At 45.2% G+C, this 19,944-nt stretch overlaps 1 protein-coding gene and 1 non-coding gene across 2 annotated transcripts in view; one reads left to right on the top strand and one right to left on the bottom strand.

The window, feature by feature from the left end:
• POLG (DNA polymerase gamma, catalytic subunit) overlaps positions 1–18,260 on the bottom strand; it is an 84,525-nt gene extending 66,265 nt beyond the window's left edge. The window contains exons 1-5 of the mRNA XM_044279480.1: positions 18,128–18,260; positions 14,721–15,343; positions 13,429–13,624; positions 3,774–3,941; positions 1,612–1,758 (exon numbers count right to left, since the gene is read on the bottom strand). Coding sequence (XP_044135415.1) covers positions 1,612–1,758; positions 3,774–3,941; positions 13,429–13,624; positions 14,721–15,301 — 1,092 coding nt within the window. The 5' untranslated portion in view covers positions 15,302–15,343; positions 18,128–18,260. The remainder of the gene's footprint in view (positions 1–1,611; positions 1,759–3,773; positions 3,942–13,428; positions 13,625–14,720; positions 15,344–18,127) is intronic.
• Positions 18,261–18,379: 119 nt separating this feature from the next.
• On the top strand, positions 18,380–18,452 carry TRNAR-UCG. Its single transcript has one exon. It is a non-coding gene; the product is annotated as a tRNA-Arg (tRNA).
• The last annotated feature ends 1,492 nt before the right edge of the window (positions 18,453–19,944 follow it).

The following is a 19,944-nucleotide window of genomic DNA, read 5'->3' as shown; positions in this document are numbered from 1 at the left end:
TTGGCAAGTTACAGCAGATTTAATGGTCTGCCACGTTGCATTCTACCAGGCATTCTGATGGTAGGGGATGAGACACTAAGGCTGAAAACTGATTAGATCAATGTTTGCAAGAGGAGTACAGCTGGTAGGAGAAACTAACACTTTTTTCACTTAGTGTAGCCCCCTAGTGGCAGCAGCTATACCCACGGTATTCTGTGTCCCCTAATGACTCAAGTGAGAAAGCGGGCATGGCTTTGCAACCTCCAGAGGTCGGCACAAACCCGGTGAGGTCTACACAGCAGGAGCAGCAATAACAATAAGTTTATCCTGTACATGTATGAAAGGATGTATACGGCCATGTAAGGCTGAACTGTTACATCTGTAAACCTGAAGGACTTGTACACTGAACTGCAGAAATAATATTTTATTTGTATTACCCTATGTCAGAACTTTTGGACAGGTTTTTACAAAAATGGGGAAAAAATATATATATATAAGAAATAAATAAGGGTACTTTCACACTAGTGTTATTCTTTTCCGGCACTGAGTTCCGTCACAGGGGCTCTATACCAGAAAAGAACTGATCAGTTTTACCCCCATGCATTCTGAATGGAGAGCAATCGGTTCAGGATGTCTTCAGTTAAGTCTTTTTGACTTTTCAAGATACAGATAATACTGCAGCATGCTGCGGTTTTATCTCCGTCCAAAATTCTGGAACACTTGCTGGAATGCCGGATCCGACATTTTTTCCCATTGACATGCATTAATGCTGGATCCGGCCCTAAGTGTTCCGGCATTGCGGTCTGCACATGCTCAAACCGGGAAAAAATGTGAAAAAAAATAAATGCCGGATCCGATTTTCCAGATGATACCGGAGAGACGGATCCAGCATTTCAATGCATTTGTCCTTACGGGTCAGGATCCTGATCCGTCTGACAAATGCCATCAGTTTGCGTCAGTATTGTCGGATCCCGGGGGCAGTTCCGGCAGCAGAACTGCCAGCCGGAATCCTCTGCCGCAAGTGTGACAGTACCCTAAATGCTTAAAAGGGGTAGCTCGCTCCTTTTATATTAATAACCTATCGTTAGAACAGGCCATCAGTATCTGATTTGTTGCGGTCTGACACCCAGCACCCCACTGTAACAGCTGTTCCAGAATTACACGGCTCTGTCCATTTGTGTAATGGGGCTGGTTACTTCAATGGGAGCAGGACTGCAGTAACCAGGTCCTCTGCTACACAATGGGCAGAGCTGTGTACCTCTGACGCCTATTTCTGGCACTTGAGATACTCTGGAATAGCTGATTAGCCAGGGTGCCAGGAGATGGACTCCCAGATCTTGAGAAAAGCCCATCAATATAAAAGGAGTGGACAACCCCTTTAAAGGGTGTGGCCAGTGCATACTTACCAATACCCCCCCCCCCCCCCATTCCCATGCCAACACCTCTGAGGTCACTGAATGGCCCTGCAGCAATTTCAGCCATTTCCTGTTTGTAGAGCACGGACCAGAGTGGTGGAGATGAGCAATGCTTCGATTGTATTTTTAACCTAATCTAGCCCCAGAAAAACCTGTTTAATAATAAGAAATCGCTTACTTTGTCAAGCAAGCATTTGTGTATTCTTTGTATTCTCACCTGGAACTGAGCTCGGATATCTGCCATACTTCCTTTTACAAACAGGTCCCGCGCCTCCTTTTCCAAAGGGGGGCCTCCGACATAGAGTGCATGGACATCAGCAAGATTATTAATGCTGCTAACATTTACCCACTCCCATGAAGTTATCTGCAAAAACAAACAAAAAGCCACATAAAATACAACAACATAAGTGGCCTTAGCATGAACTCTACGGCAGACAAAACCTGGGGGAGATGCTCATAGAAATGTCAGAATCCTATTTTTATTTTCCCAAAAAGGTTTAAATGATTTATGATCTGGATCATTTTAGGTTTTAGGGCTTATGCACACGACCGTATGCCCTCCGAAACATACGGTCCGTGACCAGGCCATATGTTCCGGAGCGGCTTACATCGTGCACACAGGAGCGCACAGCATTATAGGTTACTATTATGCTGTACACATCGGGCCGCCCGCAGGGCTATTGTCCCGCACTCATATGATATTATGAGTGCAGGACAATAGCCCCGCGGGCGGCCCGATGCGCACAGTATCATAGTAAGCTATGATGCTGTGCGCTCCCGTGCGCACGATGTATGCCGCTCCAGGACATATGGCCCGCTCACGGACCGTATGGCCCGCTCACGGACCGTATGTCTTCGAGGACATACAGTCATGTGGGCAACATGGAGCAGCTGAACGCAGGCGGCCAAGCTCAGTCCACCTGCAGCCAATAGCCACATGAGTTTACTGCAAATATAGGTGGCCATTAGCTGTCGCAGGTGGGCATGGCTGGGCCATGTGTCTACAGCCTCACTGTGTGCTCTTACCCTTTGGGCTCATGCACACAAACCTATTTTTTTTCCGTGTCCATACAGTGTTTTTTTGCGGCCGGCATGTGGAACCATTGACTTCAATGGGGTCGCAAAAACAATGGAAATGACTCTGTGTGCATTCCGTATCCATGCTGCAAAAAAATAGAACATTTCCTATTCTTGACTGCATTACGGACAAGGATAGAACTATTATGGCCTGGACGTTCCTTTCCTTCAAAACGCAATTTGTGGACCACAAAACAGGCAACAATGTGCATGAGCCCTTATACTTGTAGTAGAGAGAGTGAGGAGGTAATGACACACAGGTGATTATCATAGCCTGTGGTTTACCTATATCAGGCATGTCCAAACTGCGGCCCTCCAGCTGTTCCAAAACTACAACTCCCAGCATGCCTGGATAGCTTACAGCTATTAGAGCATGCTGGGAGTTGTAGTTTTGCAACAGCTGGAGGGCCCGCAGTTTGGACATGCCTGACCTATATGTCTGGTACAATCCCACTGGGCAACACCTGCAAAATCGTGCACCCAGGTGGATGCTGTAATCTGTGCCCCTACATTGGAACTATTTTGGGCTACCTATAATATTTTGATAATTTTATATTCCAATTTTTGTAAGGCAAAATGAACGAAAAGCAGTTTTTTTTTTCCATTTCCTTTGTTTCAATTTATTTAACATGCAATATAAATTATATGTTAATTGTATTCTGATGGGGCGACTGAAAGCCCCCTCCCTCTCTAAACCACTTAGGACTTGTTCACACAATGTTTCCTGTACAGGCATTTCTGCATCAAAAATTGTGCAGAAACCACCTCTCAATGGGAGTCTGTGCTGCTGTTCATGCCGCCACATATTATTTCCCCTGGGTTTTCCAGACCATGCCACAAATTTATTTATTTTTGGGCATAGTTTCTACGTGGACACTGCCAGAAACCAAAGGGTTACTGCTCGTGGATTAGCACCACTGAACAAGGCTAAAGCAGTGAGCAGATCCACTGCATTCAAACTACAAATCGGAGGCAGAAATACTGACTGAAATCTGCGTACAAGAAACAGCATGTGAACAAGCCCTTAGATACCGTTGCAGCATATTACAGCTGGCTTCCTCTGTAGATAGCATTATATAGCAGCATACATATATGGCTGCTTGTGGAAATGACGGGAAGGGGTTAATGAAGGAAATGATCGTTACTGATGATCTTGATTGATCGCGTCACCATAATCTACGTTACAATCAGTGAATGTACGTGTGACTTGTGCGTCCCTGCTGGCTACAGAGATGACACGCCAGGCGGTGACACAGTGTCCATAGCAATTTCCAGCGCATACACACAGCGTGGTCTACTTACGGCAGGACCTTCACCCTTTTTGCGTGTCTTCATGATGTGCTGCTTAACTTCCTGCAGGCCTTTCTTCCTTCCGTATTTACTGGCCATCCATAAGCTGCGTTGGAATCCAGTAAGGCCGGAAACAGCCATGTGCATGCTCATGGTGTCCATAAAACGCATTTTTGAGCCCTGGAACATTAGAGAAGATGGTCAACTGTAATCACCAAAATGTGCTAATTTCATTATTCTATAGCACATTAGTACAGAACAGAGACACCCCCTTCTGAAATATGAACTGTGAAGATCCTGCGAGATTCCATTTTTTTTATTTTCAATTCAAGTGCTTTTTATTGCATTTGTTTGCAGGGTTTTTTTTATCCTATGGGGAAATGCCTGAAAAAACCATACCGAGAGCACGCAACGATTGGAAAAGAAATGTCAAAGCAGTTGAAATAAAAAATAAATAAATAAATAAAAAAACAGCAAACAGACTTAGGGCTCATGCAAACGTATTTTTTTTCCGTATCCATTCAATTTTTTTTGCGGCTTGTATGCGGACCATTTACTTCAATGGCGCTGCAAAAAAACGGAAATGACTCAATGTGCATTCCATGTCCACATGGCCGTTCCACCAAAAAATAGAACATGTGATATTATTGTCCATACTACGGACAGGGATAGGACTGTTCTATTAGTGGATGGCCAATCTGTAAAATGCGGAATGCACACAGCCGGCATCTGTGTTTTGCTGATCTGCAATTTGCGGCCTGCAAAACATCCAACAGTCGAGGTCTTAAAGTGGTTGTCCTCCCACAAAAAATATTCTACAGTTTTCAAACCAGCACCTGGATCTGAATACTTTTGTAATTGCATGTAATTAAAAATTGTGCATAGCCGCTGAAATATAGAAAAAAAAGTACTTGTATAGCGCCACCTGCTGTTTGTTCTTTTTCTTATTTCTTTGACCTGCTCGCTGAGAAGGCCGCACATGCTCAGTTTCAGCCTTCAACGCAGAAAGGACACTCCCCTTAATCTTTCAGCGTGACATTAATCTAGCAGAGCATTGAATGGGGAGATCTCTGGATCCATGTGAGGTACAGGGCTGGGTCTAGCTTTGTTAGAAAGAGATTGTCAGGTACTATATGATGTCTGATTTAAACACAGACATGTCAAGAGAGGTGACAGGTCCTCTTTAAAATGCCACTCCAAAAACACAGGGGGTCATTTATTAAAGAACGGATTTTAATGCACAGGCCTCCTCATAAATTAGGCGCAAAGCTGACAGTCTATCCGCATGGAGTGAAAAGAACGCCAACCCCTGACTACTGTAGTTTTCACTCCTCTTTTACGCCTGTTTCCAGGCGCAAATGTCAGTAAATTTGCTGGCGCAGCCCCCTCTCTTCCCGGGGGACGAGGATGTAGTAAAAACGCCCATTAGACTAAATTTTGTTGCACGGGTGTTTAAAAAGTCACAAAAAGGGGTCTTACAACTTTTTTCTATGCCAAAAACTGGCATATGCATGTTGGTAAATGACCCCCAGTGTTAAAATTGAACGTGCAACTGCCAGTAGGGGGAGCTTCGTATCTTACTGTATTAAAAAACAACAGATGTGGTAAGTTCCCATGCTCCCTCTAGTGGCAGCTTTTGAATGTGTGCAGAGCACTTGGAGCTTTGTATCAGAAAAGATGATTTAGCACAGAATTTTTGACCCCCCCAAAAAATGCAATGCTGATAAAAGTGGATTCACTTTAATGCAATGACAAATCATACACAACATGTGACCACGGAAGCGATGAAGGCAACATATGATCATTCTGACCAAAGCCCCAGTGTTGATTACCACAATCCGCTGCTTTGTAATCCACCTATTCATCATCTGTATTTGCCGATTTTACATTCATCTTTCAGCCAGAGTGAGCAGTGTAGAAAAGATCAGTCTTGTTGCTATCCTGAAAGTCCATTCTGGGCCGCCTGTCATTATAAGCAGGGGTGAGTGAATCGATTCGCATAAAACTTTGTTAGAATACTGTACGGAGCGAGCGCTCTGTCCAGTATTAGAATGTATTGGTGGATGACGAGTAACAAGCAGCTCACACTTCTCAGCACTGATGCCGAGAAGGCATTCGACAGGGTTGATTGGAAGTTTATGGAAGCCACTCTTAACAAATTTGGTTTTCCTCCCCATTTTATCCGGGCGGTGCTGTCCCTGTACTCCTCACCTCACGCGAGGGTTAGAGTCAATGGGGTACTCTCACCCTCTTTTGCCATAGCCAATGGGACCAGGCAGGGTTGCCCCCTCTCCCCTTCCCTTTTCATCCTTTGTCTGGAGACGCTGTTGCAGGCCATCAGACAGGATGATGACATTGCCGGGCTAAAGGTTGGCACGTCGACCCACAAGGTCGCGGCCTTTGCCGATGACATGTTGCTCCTCCTACCAGACCCAATGAAGGCGTTCCCAGGTATCCTGGGTCTTTTTGAGTCTTTTGGCCACATGTCCAACTTCAAGATCAATTTATCTAAATGCACGGCACTGGGGGTTTGTGTCCCCGATGCAACCATCTCATTGCTGTCGCAGGATCATCCCTTTAAATGGTCGTCCAGTATCACCTACTTAGGAGTGAAGATCTCAGCCAGAATAGATCAGGCCTTCCAATTAAACTATGCCCCTCTCCTTGCTGATATTAAAGAACAATTGAAACATTTAGATATTCCATTTGTTTCTTGGATGGGGCGGAAAAATATAATTAAAACATTTATCCTTCCCAAAGTGCTGTTTCTTCTCCAGACTCTACCTATATACTTACCTGACTCTTACTTCCAGGACCTGCGTAGGATTATTTCAGGCTTCATTTGGAGGCGAGCTCGTCCGAGATTGGCTTATGATTTGTTAACCCTGCCAAAACATAGGGGCGGCTTTGGCTTGCCAGACATTAAACTATACTATAGGGCTATTCAGCTCCGTCTGTTGAGTGAATTGCTAAACATTAACATTAAAAAATTGGGTTGCCAAATTGCACGCCAATTGACTTCACCTGACGTGTTCGCCCGCCTTTGGACGGGGGATCGTGGTCCTGCGTTTTGCATTGATGCACCACCCCTTCTAAAAGGTCTCTTAACAACTTGGAACATTACAGCCAGGAAGTTTGGGTTTTGCCCTGGTCCCTCGCCCCTCCTCCCCATGCACCTTCTGCCGTACTGCTTATCTTCAAACTATTCAGATGTCTTGGGGATATGGCCTGCCTTTAACGAATTTGCTGTGGGGGATTTCTTGAGAGACGGGCGGATTGCGTCCTTGGGGGACCTCCAGGCGTCACAATTGGCTTTGAATTGGACCCCTTTGCATTACTCTCATTTTTCATTTATAGGCCAACAGTACCTCGCTAAAGCTAATAGGAATTTTATTCCCTCTTGGTTCGACACTATGGTAGCCTCACACAAACCGGTGAGGAGGGCTATTTTGTTAATCTACAACAAACTGTTGCTGGAGGGTGTACCTAGCAGACCGTCCTTCATTGGGAGGTGGGAGCAGGATTTAGGAATCACTTTATCAGATGAGTCTGTCTCTTCACTACTTAGGAATTCTCATGGGTTCTCCAGATGCATCAGAATCCAGGAGAATTCCTTTAAACTGCTGACGAGATGGTACCGCACTCCGGAGGTGCTACATAGGATGGACCCTCTTACTTCCCCAGCCTGCTGGAGATGTCACGAAGAAGTTGGCACAGTCTCACATGTATGGTGGTCGTGTCGGGGGGGTATCTCAGTTCTGGGCCTCGCTTAGTAAGATACTACAGCAAATATGTCCTTCGGCCCCCCCACTTTCTCCGACTCTGGTTCTTCTCAATGTACCATCAAAGGATTTCCCCTTGCATAAATACTCTCTACTAGCACACTTGTTGTCGGCGGCCAAACTTTTAATCCCCCTTCATTGGCTCTCGACAAATACTCCTTCAATTGAGGAATGGACCCAAAAGGTTCATGAGATATGCAGGTTTGAAGAACTAACTAGTTGGGAGTCCCTCTCGCACGACAAGTTTAACGATATGTGGGGACCGTGGTTTGGTTGGTTGGAATCAGAGTCGGGGAACTTGGGCCTTTCTACTGGAGTTACTGTGAACTCTTCCCCCTTTGATAACTAACTATTTGCGCTATACACCCTATATTGTATTGTATATCATGCTTGTTCTATTTATCACTCCTAGCCTACACCACCTTTGTCTGGTGGTCTGGGGTGGTTGAGCCTTAGGGGTATTTGACCCTCCTTACATGACACGCATTCTACTCTTGTTAGGTCCGTCTGTCTAACTTATCTTTACTCGCGCCTGTAAATTCTTGATTATGCATATGATTGTACTGCATATGTCTCCTCGATTGTTGGGCTGTTGCCCGCATATTGTTTTTGTCTTTTTTACCATGTTTGCCGTGATAAATAAAGATTTGTTAAAAAAAAAAGAATGTATTGGTGGTACCTTGGAACTGAACGAGGGTTCGGTACAAAGGTTTTTCACAGTAGAATTTAATTTACAAAGTTATTACCCAAAGTCTTGCAAGACTTTGCAAAGTAATAACTTCGGCTCATCGGAGCCAATACATTCTAATACTGTACAGAGCGCCCGCTCCGTACAGTATTACAAGGAAGTTTTATGTGAATCGACTTTAGATGAAGCATCCGAAGTCGATTCGCTCATTCCTTATTATAAGGCTCAATTTAGTCATTTTAAATAGTTTACTGCTGTGTTTGCGCCCTATGATCTAACAGCACTCCGATCTCCATGATTTAATAGTATCCCCACAGCGTGTAGTCCGTGGTTTCCATCAGTGATTGTGAGCCTAAGGCCTCATGCACACGACCATATTTTTGGTCCACATACAATAAATCAGCCCCATTAATTTCAATAGAGCCGCAATGCAGACAGCACGCCGTGTACTGTCTGCATCTGTATGTCCTTTCCGCAGAACAGATAGAACATGTCCTATTCTGGTCCGTTTTGCAGACAAGAACAGGCATTTGTGACATAGGACCGGACGTGTGAAGCAGGAAAAGCATCCGACAATTATCCATGTTTTGCGGATCTGCAATTTGCAGTTCATGTAATATATATGGTCATGTGTGTTTTTACCCAGCACCCGGTTTTGGCTCTCAATCCCTGACGAAAATCATGGAACAAACAGTGAACAGTGACATAAGAATTAGGTCTAATGCCCACACTAGGGATGAGCGAATCGACTTCAGATGAAACATCCGGAGTCGATTCGCATAAAACTTCGTTTCAATACTGTATGGAGCGATGAGCCAAAGTTATTACTTTGCAAAGTCTCAATTTATACTGTAAAAAAAAACATTTCCCGAACTCAGCTTCGCTCAGCCCTAGCCCACACCATCACCAGCATCGAGAACAGTAACTCGCTCCACAAACACCTGCCCTCATGCAGCTGAGCTGATGAAACAATAAAAGTTATGGCTCTCTCAATGCGGAGCTCACCAGAAGATCGTAGAACGAGCTAGGGACCTGGAATGGAGCGGTGGGCAACAGAGTAGGATTTTTTAATGGGTACAACACATTAATGGGGACATTTAAAAAGGACGAAATGCTGGCTAACCACTTTAAAGGGCATACTTCAGCAGCAATCTTGCGTCTAAAGGGGTTTTTCCAAGACTTTTATACTAATGAGTTATACTCTGGATAAGGCCTCATGCACACGGACATTTTTTTTGCGGTCCACAAAAACGGGTTCTGTAGTTTCGCGATCCGTGTCAGTTTTTTCTTCCATGGGTCTTCCTTGATTTTTGGAGGATCCACGTACATGAAGGAAAAAGTCGTTTTGGTGTCCGCCTGGCTGTGCGGAGCCAAACGGATCCGTCCTGACTTACAATGCAAGTCAATGGGGACGGATCCGTTTGACGTTGACACAATATGGTGCAATTGCAAACGGATCCGTCCCCCATTGACTTTCAATGTAAAGTCAGGAGTCCCTATTATACCATCGGATCAGAGTTTTCTCCAATCCGATGGTATATTTTATTTTTTTGAATCAGATAATTTTTTATTATCAATTTTTCTTTTTCATCATCAAATGACAGTCAAATCAAATATCCAATCATCAAAAAGACATCAGGTACAAAGGGTAAAAGTACAAAATATTACATATGCACATTGTACATAATATACATCCTATGACCGTAAGACATCGTAGGAATTTACACAATAGATCTAGACCTTTATTTATCTATTTGTTTTCTCCCTCAACAAACATCCCTATAACCAACCCCCCCCCCCCCTCCCCTCCCAAACTTTCCAAGAGCAGGACATCATTGCAATAAGAGCATAACTACCTCCAAATTCTTTTTCTCCTCATCATATCGGCACCTGTTCGATGGATCTCAATATACATTACAAGCAATGAGCCCCAAGTAACTAAACTCCCATACAGTTATGGCACTCAGTCCACGGTCGCACATCACACATCAGACACCAACAACCGTACACCACACATTCCACCTATCACCAGGTTGTACACAGTCACTTCCCCAGAGCAGCCTTACCGGGCACTCAGAGCACTCCTCGTCAATGCTAGCCAAGGACTACAGCATCCCGACCTATCTATCCAGCTACCCCAAATAGCCTCAAATTTAGTCAAGCATTTTCTTTTCTGGTACACACCCCTCTCAAGACGCACTACCACAGATGGTATATTTTAACTTGAAGCGCCCCCATCACCATGGGAACGCCTCTATGTTAGAATATACCATCAGATTTAAGTTAGATCGTAAAACTCAGATCCGACAGTATATTCTAACACAGAGGCGTTCCCATAGTGATGGGGACGCTTCAAGTTAGAATATACTACGAACTGTGTACATGACTGCCCTCTGCTGCCTGGCAGCACCTGAGGGGTTAATTGTGCGTATCATAGCCCCATGTAAGAGATCAGGGGCTGCCAGGCAGCAGGGGGCAGACCCCCCTCCCTCCCCAGTTTTAATATCATTAGTGGCCAGTGCGGCCCCCCCCTCCCTCCCTCTACTGTATTAATTTCATTGGTGGCCAGTGTGCGGCCCCCCCTCCCTCCCTCTATTGTATTAATTTCATTGGTGGCCAGTGTGCGGCCCCCCCGCCGGTCCCCCCCCCTCCCTCTATTGTATTAATTTTATTTGTGGCCAGTGTGCGGCCCCCCCCCCGGTCTCCCTCCCTCCCTCTATTGTATTAATTTCATTAATGGCCAGTGTGCGGCCTCCCCCCGATCATTGGTGGCAGCGGAGAGTTCCAATCGGAGTCCCAGTTTAATCGCTGGGGCTCCGATCGGTAACCATGGCAACCAGGATACTGCAGTCCTGGTTGCCATGGTTACTTAGCAATATTAGAAGCATCATACTTACCTGCTGCGATGTCTGTGACCGGCCGGGAGCTCCTCCTACTGGTAAGTGACAGGTCTGTGTGGCGCATTGCTTAATGATCTGTCACTTACCAGTAGGAGGAGCGCCCGGCCGGTCACAGACAGCGCAGCAGGTAAGTATGATGCTTCTAATATTGCTAAGTAACCATGGCAACCAGGACTGCAGTAGCGTCCTGGTTGCCATGGTTACTGATCGGAGCCCCATAGATTAAACTGGGACTCCGATCGGAACTCACTGCTGCCACCAATGATCGGGAAAGGGGGGGGGGGGGGCAGCACACTGGCCACCAATGAAATTAATACAATAGAGGGAGGGAGGGGGGGGGGGGGCCCGCACACTGGCCACCAATGAAATTAATACAATAGAGGGAGGGAGGGGGGGCCGGGGGGGGGGGCCCCGCACTGGCCACCAATGAAATTAAAACTGGGGAGGGAGGCACCTGAGGGGTTAATTGTGCGGATCACAGCCCCCTGTAAGAGATCGGGTGCTGCCAGGTAGCAGGGGACAGTCATGTACACAGTTCGTAGTATATTCTAACTTGAAGTGTCCCCATCACTATGGGAACGCCTCTGTGTTAGAATATACTGTCGGATCTGAGTTTTCACAAAGTGAAAACTCAGCTCTGAAAAAGCTTTTATGCAGACGGATCTTCGCATCCGTCTGTATGAAAGTAACCTACGGCCACGAATCACGGACGTGGATGCCAATCTTGTGTGCATCCGTGTTTTTTCACGGACCCATTGACTTGAATGGGTCCGTGAACCGTTGTCCTTCAAAAAAATAGGACAGGTCTTATTTTTTTGACGGACAGGAAACACGGATCACGGCCGCTGATGAACAACGGTGCATTTTCCGAGTTTTCAACTGACCCATTGAAAGTCAATGGGTACGCAGAAAATTACGGAAAACGGAACAACGGCCACGGATGCACACAACGGTTGTGTGCATGAGGCCTAATTCATCAGTATCTGACCAGTGTTGGTCCGACACCTTGGACCCCCAATGACCAGCTGTTTGAGAAGGCAACAACGCTACAATATAGTAAACCTTCATGAAAGATTTGATTGATATTAGAAATAAGTGTCACAATATACACTGCTTGTATGTAATATTTTATTATTGGAAAGAATAAACTATATGTATAATTAAAAAAAAAAAAAAAAAAAAAGAAGAGGGCAACGACGCATAGTATACCAGCTGTACTTGTTATCTCTGCCCAACACCATTCACTGAAAATGAAGCTGAGCTGCTCCTAGGCCATATGACGGATGAACGCAATGTCACTGGCCTAGGAAAAGCGGAGAGAAGGCTGCGGCACTGCTGCCTTTTCAAACAGCTGATCGGCGGGCTTCCCGGGTGTCAGATACTGACGACCTATCCAGGGGACAGGTGAATAGATCAGTTAAATCAGAAACAGTGGAGGAGATTTATCAAAACAAGCACAAAGCAATCAATCAGATTTCACCATACATTTTTCTGAGGTCCTTTGGAAAATGAAAGGATCAATCTGATTGGTTGTTATGGGCAACTAAGCCAGTTTTCCTTTACACCAGTTTTGATAAATCTCACCAATGTCTAGTAGGGCTGACTCGGCCAAATGTAACCATATCTTTTTATTGGATCTTTTTTTTTGCTGCATTGCCATTTTATTCCTACGTAAATGATCTATTACACTCACAGAGGACGGACCCGAACCCCTTGGTGCGCCATAGGTCCGCTGCATTCCTCTGCCGCCTCCTCTCTCAGGCTTCTGTATGGTTGTTAAGCCTGAACCTGTCAATCAAGGAGAGGGAGGAGCTAAGGGTGGAGCTATGGTGCACGGAGGGCACCGAACAGCTCACTTACATATGAAGAAAGAGGCATGGGATTGCTGAATGAAAGGTATGGGTACATAAGGTTCAGCAAGCCCAACAAGGTACTGGGCCTGGTTTAAAAGTAGGATTGCTCCAGACAGATGCTGTGTGTCATGTTACATAAACCTGGCCAGCCATACACTTTCCCTGCGGGAGGTAGTGTAAGGGGAATATAATATTATAAGGTGGCCATTCAAAGTCCACCATATGTCGTAATAGTGACCATGATCAACCCTAGTAGAGCATACTGTCTGTCAGAGCTGATCGTATTGAGTGCAACAACCCCTGTCCTGCAGGCAATCCAATGTTTAGTTCTTGAGAAAGTCATATATTTATCTTTATACTAATGAGGTGCTCGGAGCACTGAGGGGTTAAGTTGGATTTCTACAAGAGAGCAATGACATTAGTAGGTGAGGTAGGTGCACTTACTTTTAAGAGATACTGTTCTTTAATGTGTGCTCTATCAAAGCTGACGTTGTGTCCCACCACTAGTCTCTCCGTCCAGTTGGGTTTGTTCAATGCATTTGACTTTACAAAAGTCTCAAGGGGAATAAGATCAGCCAGAGACATCTGGTGAGACCACGTGTACCGCTCTTCTATTAGCCGCCTGCTGCACCATGAATACCTGCAAATTAGAAATATACACATATCACTCACAGGGGTTGTGCCAAGATAGAAATGTATATGTTCTCGGCGGGTTCTTCTGACAAAGACTTATTAGCATAGTCAGTTTAACCACTGGGACCCTCATAATCACAAGATCAAGGGTGCAGTGCCCCCATATGAATGAGGCAGCTGATCACTCACTCTCTATTGGACTGCCGGAGACACCCAAGTCTAGGAGGACTCATGGGGAGCATTTAGGTGGCACTATGGAGATGGCTCTTTTTCTCCAAGATACCTCTTTGCATATCATTTTCCCGTGGATCACCGACACTGATTTATCAAAGCCAGCATGATCGGCTCTTCGCTGCTGGAGGAGGCATTCAATTTATGATGGCCAAGAAGAAGACCCAGTCATAAAATAAACTCATCCTTCGGCAGTCCATGCACCAGACTGAAATCTACTTATCTAATAGCTGGCATAGATCTCAGTCATTATTTCCGCTAGTTTTTAGACATAAATTATGATGTATATGTAGACCTATGGTCAGCCCACACCCTTCCCCTCGACATGCCCCCTATTCAAAAACTACCTAATGTGGTGCAAAAACACTAATGCGACTAGATTTAGTCCCAGTGGTGTACAAAAAGTTGCAAAACCGGGTTTTGCAACATTTTGATGCCGAAAACACAGCGAAGATGAATGAGAAACTTCCTCCATACACAGCTGGTCTCCTTACTGAGAGGTCCACCCTGTGTAGAGAGGACACGTTTCTTGGCACAACTCTTTAAAGGCAGTTTCCATAATCAAAACTTGGATTATGGACAAGTGATAAGTGTCTGATCACTGAGAATCTCACCACGGGGACCCCCATTGATTACGATAAAGGGGGTCCAGTATCCCTCATTTGAATGGAACGGCAGCTGTGTAGTGCTCAGCTATCTGTCAGTCCCATAGACTTTAAATGGAGAGGTAGGGTGCTTATGTGACTGCCATCAAATGGGGACACTGGACCCCTGGTCTCATAAGCGATAAATCAGACACTTCTCAACTATCTAAAACCCTCTTAAAAATGCTCAAAAATAGCCCAAATATAAATGCACTGATAAAATCTCACCAGTGCTGGGGAGAAACAGCCACAGCCAGTGTTGGGAACTGTCCCTCAGACATGCATACTTCCACATCAAACACCAAAGCTCGTTCATCTGGGAAGTCAACTTGCTCCTTCCCACCATCTCTGGTGTACTTGGTCCACCCAGTTTGCCAGGCCCATTCTTGAGGCATGTCCGGAAGTCTGCACTGCAAGAGGTCATTGGCCGCCTCGAGATACGGAAAACTTTGTTTCTGAGCTAGAATTTGAAAATGTTCTTCAATGTTACTGCCATACATCTTAGGAAGCTTTAAATTCACATCTTGAAGAGTAGATGTTTCTTGACCCCAAAGTTCATGATTCCTCAAATGGTCTATGCTCTTTTGAATGTCTTCTTCTACGTACTCTGCTTGCGCACCTCTGAATATTTGTTCATGGAGTCCTTTAGAAAGCATCTGTATATTGAGTGGGTTCAGACGTCTCTGCGGAGTGTCCGTTGCGTGGTCTTCTTTCGGTAAATGTGAGGTCATTGTGCTTTTGTAACATCTCAAGTATTTGACCCTCCAAGCACAAGACAAATATGGCCTCCTCGCCAGCAGATGTTGCATTTTGTCTGGTTTTTCAAACGTTCTAGGTTATTTTATATAATCCTGCAGAACACAGAAGTGGAAAAGAATGTCAAATGGGAAGCACGAGAACATTGCACTATGGGATGTACTATGATATGAAAGCTATATGTCTCCTCCATGTATTGCACTACATAGCCTTGTTTCACAAGTTATCACCCTAAGGGCTCATGCATATGAACATATTTTTTTTCCGTATCCGTTTTTCGTGCATTCCATGTCCATATGGCTGTTCTGCAAAAAAAAAAAAAAATATATATATATATATATATATATATAATAATAGAACATGTCCTATTATTATTTGCATTACAGACAAGGATAAGACTGTTCTATTAGGGTTCTGGCTGTTCCATAAAATGCGGAATGCACGCAGCTGGTATTCGTGTTTTGCGGATCCGCAATCTGTGGACCACAAAACATCCAACGGTCAGGTGCCTGAGCCCTAAGGCCTAGTTCACACTTCAGTTACTTGGTCAGTTATTTCAACCAGTGATTGTGAGACAAAACCAGGTGCAGGTCAAAAACACAGAACAGGTTTTGTACGGACAGTGGGTCTGTGGTGACCCCACATAAGCATGCCCTATTTTTCTCCATGATTACGGATCCCTTACGCACATTATAATCTATGAATCTGTGAAAACCAAGGACACAACACAGATGCCAAGGTTAGGCCGTTGTTTTCATGCATCATTGGTAGGAGACGCTCTGGAAATTAATTTGTCTGTGGAATACTGATGGCACACAGTCAGCAAAAAACGGACACATAGACCAAACAAGGATTCTTCACGGATAAACCACTGACTAATCTTGTCATGGATGTCATCACGAACATGGACGTGTGAATGAGGCCTAACATATTTCAATTCTGTGGCGTAGTCGTGGCATGAAAGATTGTGTGTGTCTTATTCCAAACTGATTACCATAGTTTGTCCACTACCAGACCTCCCAAGTGTCCCTCTTTAGGAGGGACAGTCCCTACTTTTCTGAGCTGAGCTATAGATTTGCATTATTACATCTGCAATATTGATCCAGAAAGTGCCTGATACTATATTCAGATAGTCTTTTTGCTATTGTGTAAAAGAAAAAGTACTAAAGTGTATAAATATGTAGGAAAAATAGATCTCACAGTCAGACAAAAGCATCCCTCTTTGAACATCCAAAAAGTTGGGAGGTATGTCCAGTACTAGTCGTCATTCTCAGCACCATCCTGCTGACAGAAATGTAGAGTACTTCATGGTGGGCCTCGAGTCTCAGAAACTGACACGGTGGGCCTCGAGTCTCAGAAACTGACACGGTGGGCCTCGAGTCTCAGAAACTGACACGGTGGGCCTCGAGTCTCAGAAACTGACACGGTGGGCCTCGAGTCTCAGAAACTGACACGGTGGGCCTCGAGTCTCAGAAACTGACACGGTGGGCCTGGCCTCGAGTCTCAGAAACTGACACGGTGGGCCTCGAGTCTCAGAAACTGACACGGTGGGCCTCGAGTCTCAGAAACTGACACGGTGGGCCTCGAGTCTCAGAAACTGACACGGTGGGCCTCGAGTCTCAGAAACTGACACGGTGGGCCTCGAGTCTCAGAAACTGACACGGTGGGCCTCGAGTCTCAGAAACTGACACGGTGGGCCTCGAGTCTCAGAAACTGACACGGTGGGCCTCGAGTCTCAGAAACTGACACGGTGGGCCTCGAGTCTCAGAAACTGACACGGTGGGCCTCGAGTCTCAGAAACTGACACGGTGGGCCTCGAGTCTCAGAAACTGACACGGTGGGCCTCGAGTCTCAGAAACTGACACGGTGGGCCTCGAGTCTCAGAAACTGACACGGTGGGCCTCGAGTCTCAGAAACTGACACGGTGGGCCTCGAGTCTCAGAAACTGACACGGTGGGCCTCGAGTCTCAGAAACTGACACGGTGGGCCTCGAGTCTCAGAAACTGACACGGTGGGCCTCGAGTCTCAGAAACTGACACGGTGGGCCTCGAGTCTCAGAAACTGACACGGTGGGCCCTCGAGTCTCAGAAACTGACACGGTGGCCCTCGAGTCTCAGAAACTGACACGGTGGCCCTCGAGTCTCAGAAACTGACACGGTGGCCCTCGAGTCTCAGAAACTGACACGGTGGCCCTCGAGTCTCAGAAACAGACATGGCGGCTGTGCACCTCCAGTCTCCAAAGTTGGGAAGATGGGCCTTGTAGCTTGAGACACCAAAATCACCATAAATACCTCCCACCTCCTCCAAACCACTGTATCTGCTATTATTAGACTATTTAAAACTACAGACCCCCCCCCATTAAAGATATTAAAACAATCCCAGAAGCATGTAAAAATAATAATAGTAATTAATATTAATCATCATCATCATCCTATACAACTTCCCTTTATGTGAACTCTTCCCCCCTCAACCTCTCACAGTTGGTATCTTCTGGTGGGGAGTTTTCATCAGGTCAAAGTGACGTTTCGTCCTCAATGACGTAACACCACATGACTACGTCATCCCAGGACCCTATAAACAAAGTTCGAGATCAACCCCTGTCCTTGCAGCGGATGACGTATGGCACTGGCAGACAGTAAATGTGTACAGTGATACCTGATGTTGTGTGTAGACTGTGAGCAAAGTATACAAATAAAACGCAATGAAAGACGCACTGTCCACCAGTATATCTCTACAGTACCGCAGTGTGGAGGGCAGGGGAGCTCGGTAAACGCGGTGGACAATGGCTGTGAGTCCGGTACCGCTATATGTGTATGATCTCCCGCGTGTTGGTGACCCACGTGCTGGTGACATAAGAAGGGCACAGACTCTGTATTTACCTCATTCTCCGCTGAGGCCTACAAAGCCGGGGACTAAATTTAAACAGCAGCAGACAGGAGGACGGTGACCGGGGAGGACACAAGCGCTAAACTTTGAGTACATCGGCTAATTGACGCCTCTGCTGCTCCCATAACTGTAATCCGGGGGACGAATTACGTGAAGAGCGTGAGAAGCAGAGTGAGGGGAGGGGAGAGTGACGCCTAGCGGCAGATAGGATTCATAGATGCTTCGGATAGTGGGGAGTATCAGCGGGCCGCGTGGCCTAATGGATAAGGCGTCTGACTTCGGATCAGAAGATTGCAGGTTCGAGTCCTGCCGCGGTCGTTTTTTTTCTCTCTCAGTTTAATACAAAATAAAAAGCCATTATAGCAGCTGATGCTTTATTTAGCTTTCTCTAACCCTTTCTGAACACCGTCTGTTTGTATTTCTTTTATTGTTCGTTTTCCCTTCGCTGCCTTTCAAAGAGCCATCATTTCTTTCATATTCTGTTCATATAGCTGCATAGGGGCTTGTTTCTTGGGGGGTGGGTGGGGGACAAGGTGTATTTTTAATGGCACTGTTTATTTTACCATCGCTTGTACTGGCAAACTGGAAAAAAAATCTTTGTGCAGTGAAATTGGGAAAAAAATTGAAGTTCCGCCAAAGTTATTTGGGTTTTGTTTTTACCACATTCACTAAAAATGACAAAAAATACAAACCTTTGTAAAAAACAAACAAAAAAAACCCTTTTTTTCTTTGCATCTTCATAAAGCCATTATTATTATTTTTTTTCCGTCTACCGACCTGTATGAGAGCTTTTTGTGGGGTGAACTGTAGCTTTTAATTGTACCATTTTGTGATACATATGACTTTTTGATCACTTTTTATTTATATTTTTCCAGGACAATGTGACCAAAAATGGCGAATCATGCTACACCATGCAGGAAAAATATTTTTGCATTTTAAAAGTTCTGACATTTTCGCAAGCAGTGATACCTGTTATGTGTATTATTTATTTATGTTTATATGTAAAATTGGAAAAGGAGGTGATTTGAATTTTTATTATTTTTGGCGTGTTTTACAGGTTTTTTTTTTTTTAGACGTTCACACTTCAGTTAGGGTGGGTTCACATCTGTGTTCTGGATTCCGTTATGGCTTTCCGTTATAAAATGGTTATAACGGAAAATTACGGAATCCAGAAGACAGAAGTCAAAACGGAAGCCTTTAGAGGCATTCCGTTTTTCTTTCCGTCTTAATAGAGGTCTATGGGCAGCATAACGGATCCGTCTGGTTTCCGTTATGCAGAACGGAGAAAAAGTCCTGTCGACACAAATGTATTTTCCGTCTTGCATAACGGGACCCAGACGGATCCGTTCAGCTGCCCATAGACTTATATAAAGACGGATCAAAACGGAATGTCTCCTAAAGGCTTCCGTTTTGACTTCTGTCTTCTGGATTCCATTATTTTCCGTTATAACGGAAAGCCATAACGGAATCCAGGACGCAGATGTGAATCCACCCTTATTTGATCAGTTAGGCTAGGTCTACACGACGACATTTGTCGCGCGACAGATAGGGCGCAACAGTTGTCGCGCGACATTTTGTTGCACCAATGTCGCGCGACAATTTTTATAATGGCAGTCTATGGTGTCGCACTGCAACATGCGACATGTTGCGACTGCGACGCGACAGTCGCAGAAAAATCCATCTTGAATGGATTTTCTGCGACTGTCGCGTCGCAGTCGCAACATGTCGCATGTTGCAGTGCGACACCATAGACTGCCATTATAAAAATTGTCGCGCGACATTGGTGCAACAAAATGTCGCGCGACAAATG

The sequence above is a fragment of the Bufo gargarizans genome, chromosome 2 (assembly GCF_014858855.1).
Source record: "Bufo gargarizans isolate SCDJY-AF-19 chromosome 2, ASM1485885v1, whole genome shotgun sequence".
NCBI classification, from domain to species: domain Eukaryota; kingdom Metazoa; phylum Chordata; class Amphibia; order Anura; family Bufonidae; genus Bufo; species Bufo gargarizans.
The sequence above is the reverse complement of the archived record's forward strand: the minus strand, read 5'-3'. Positions and strand labels throughout refer to the sequence as shown.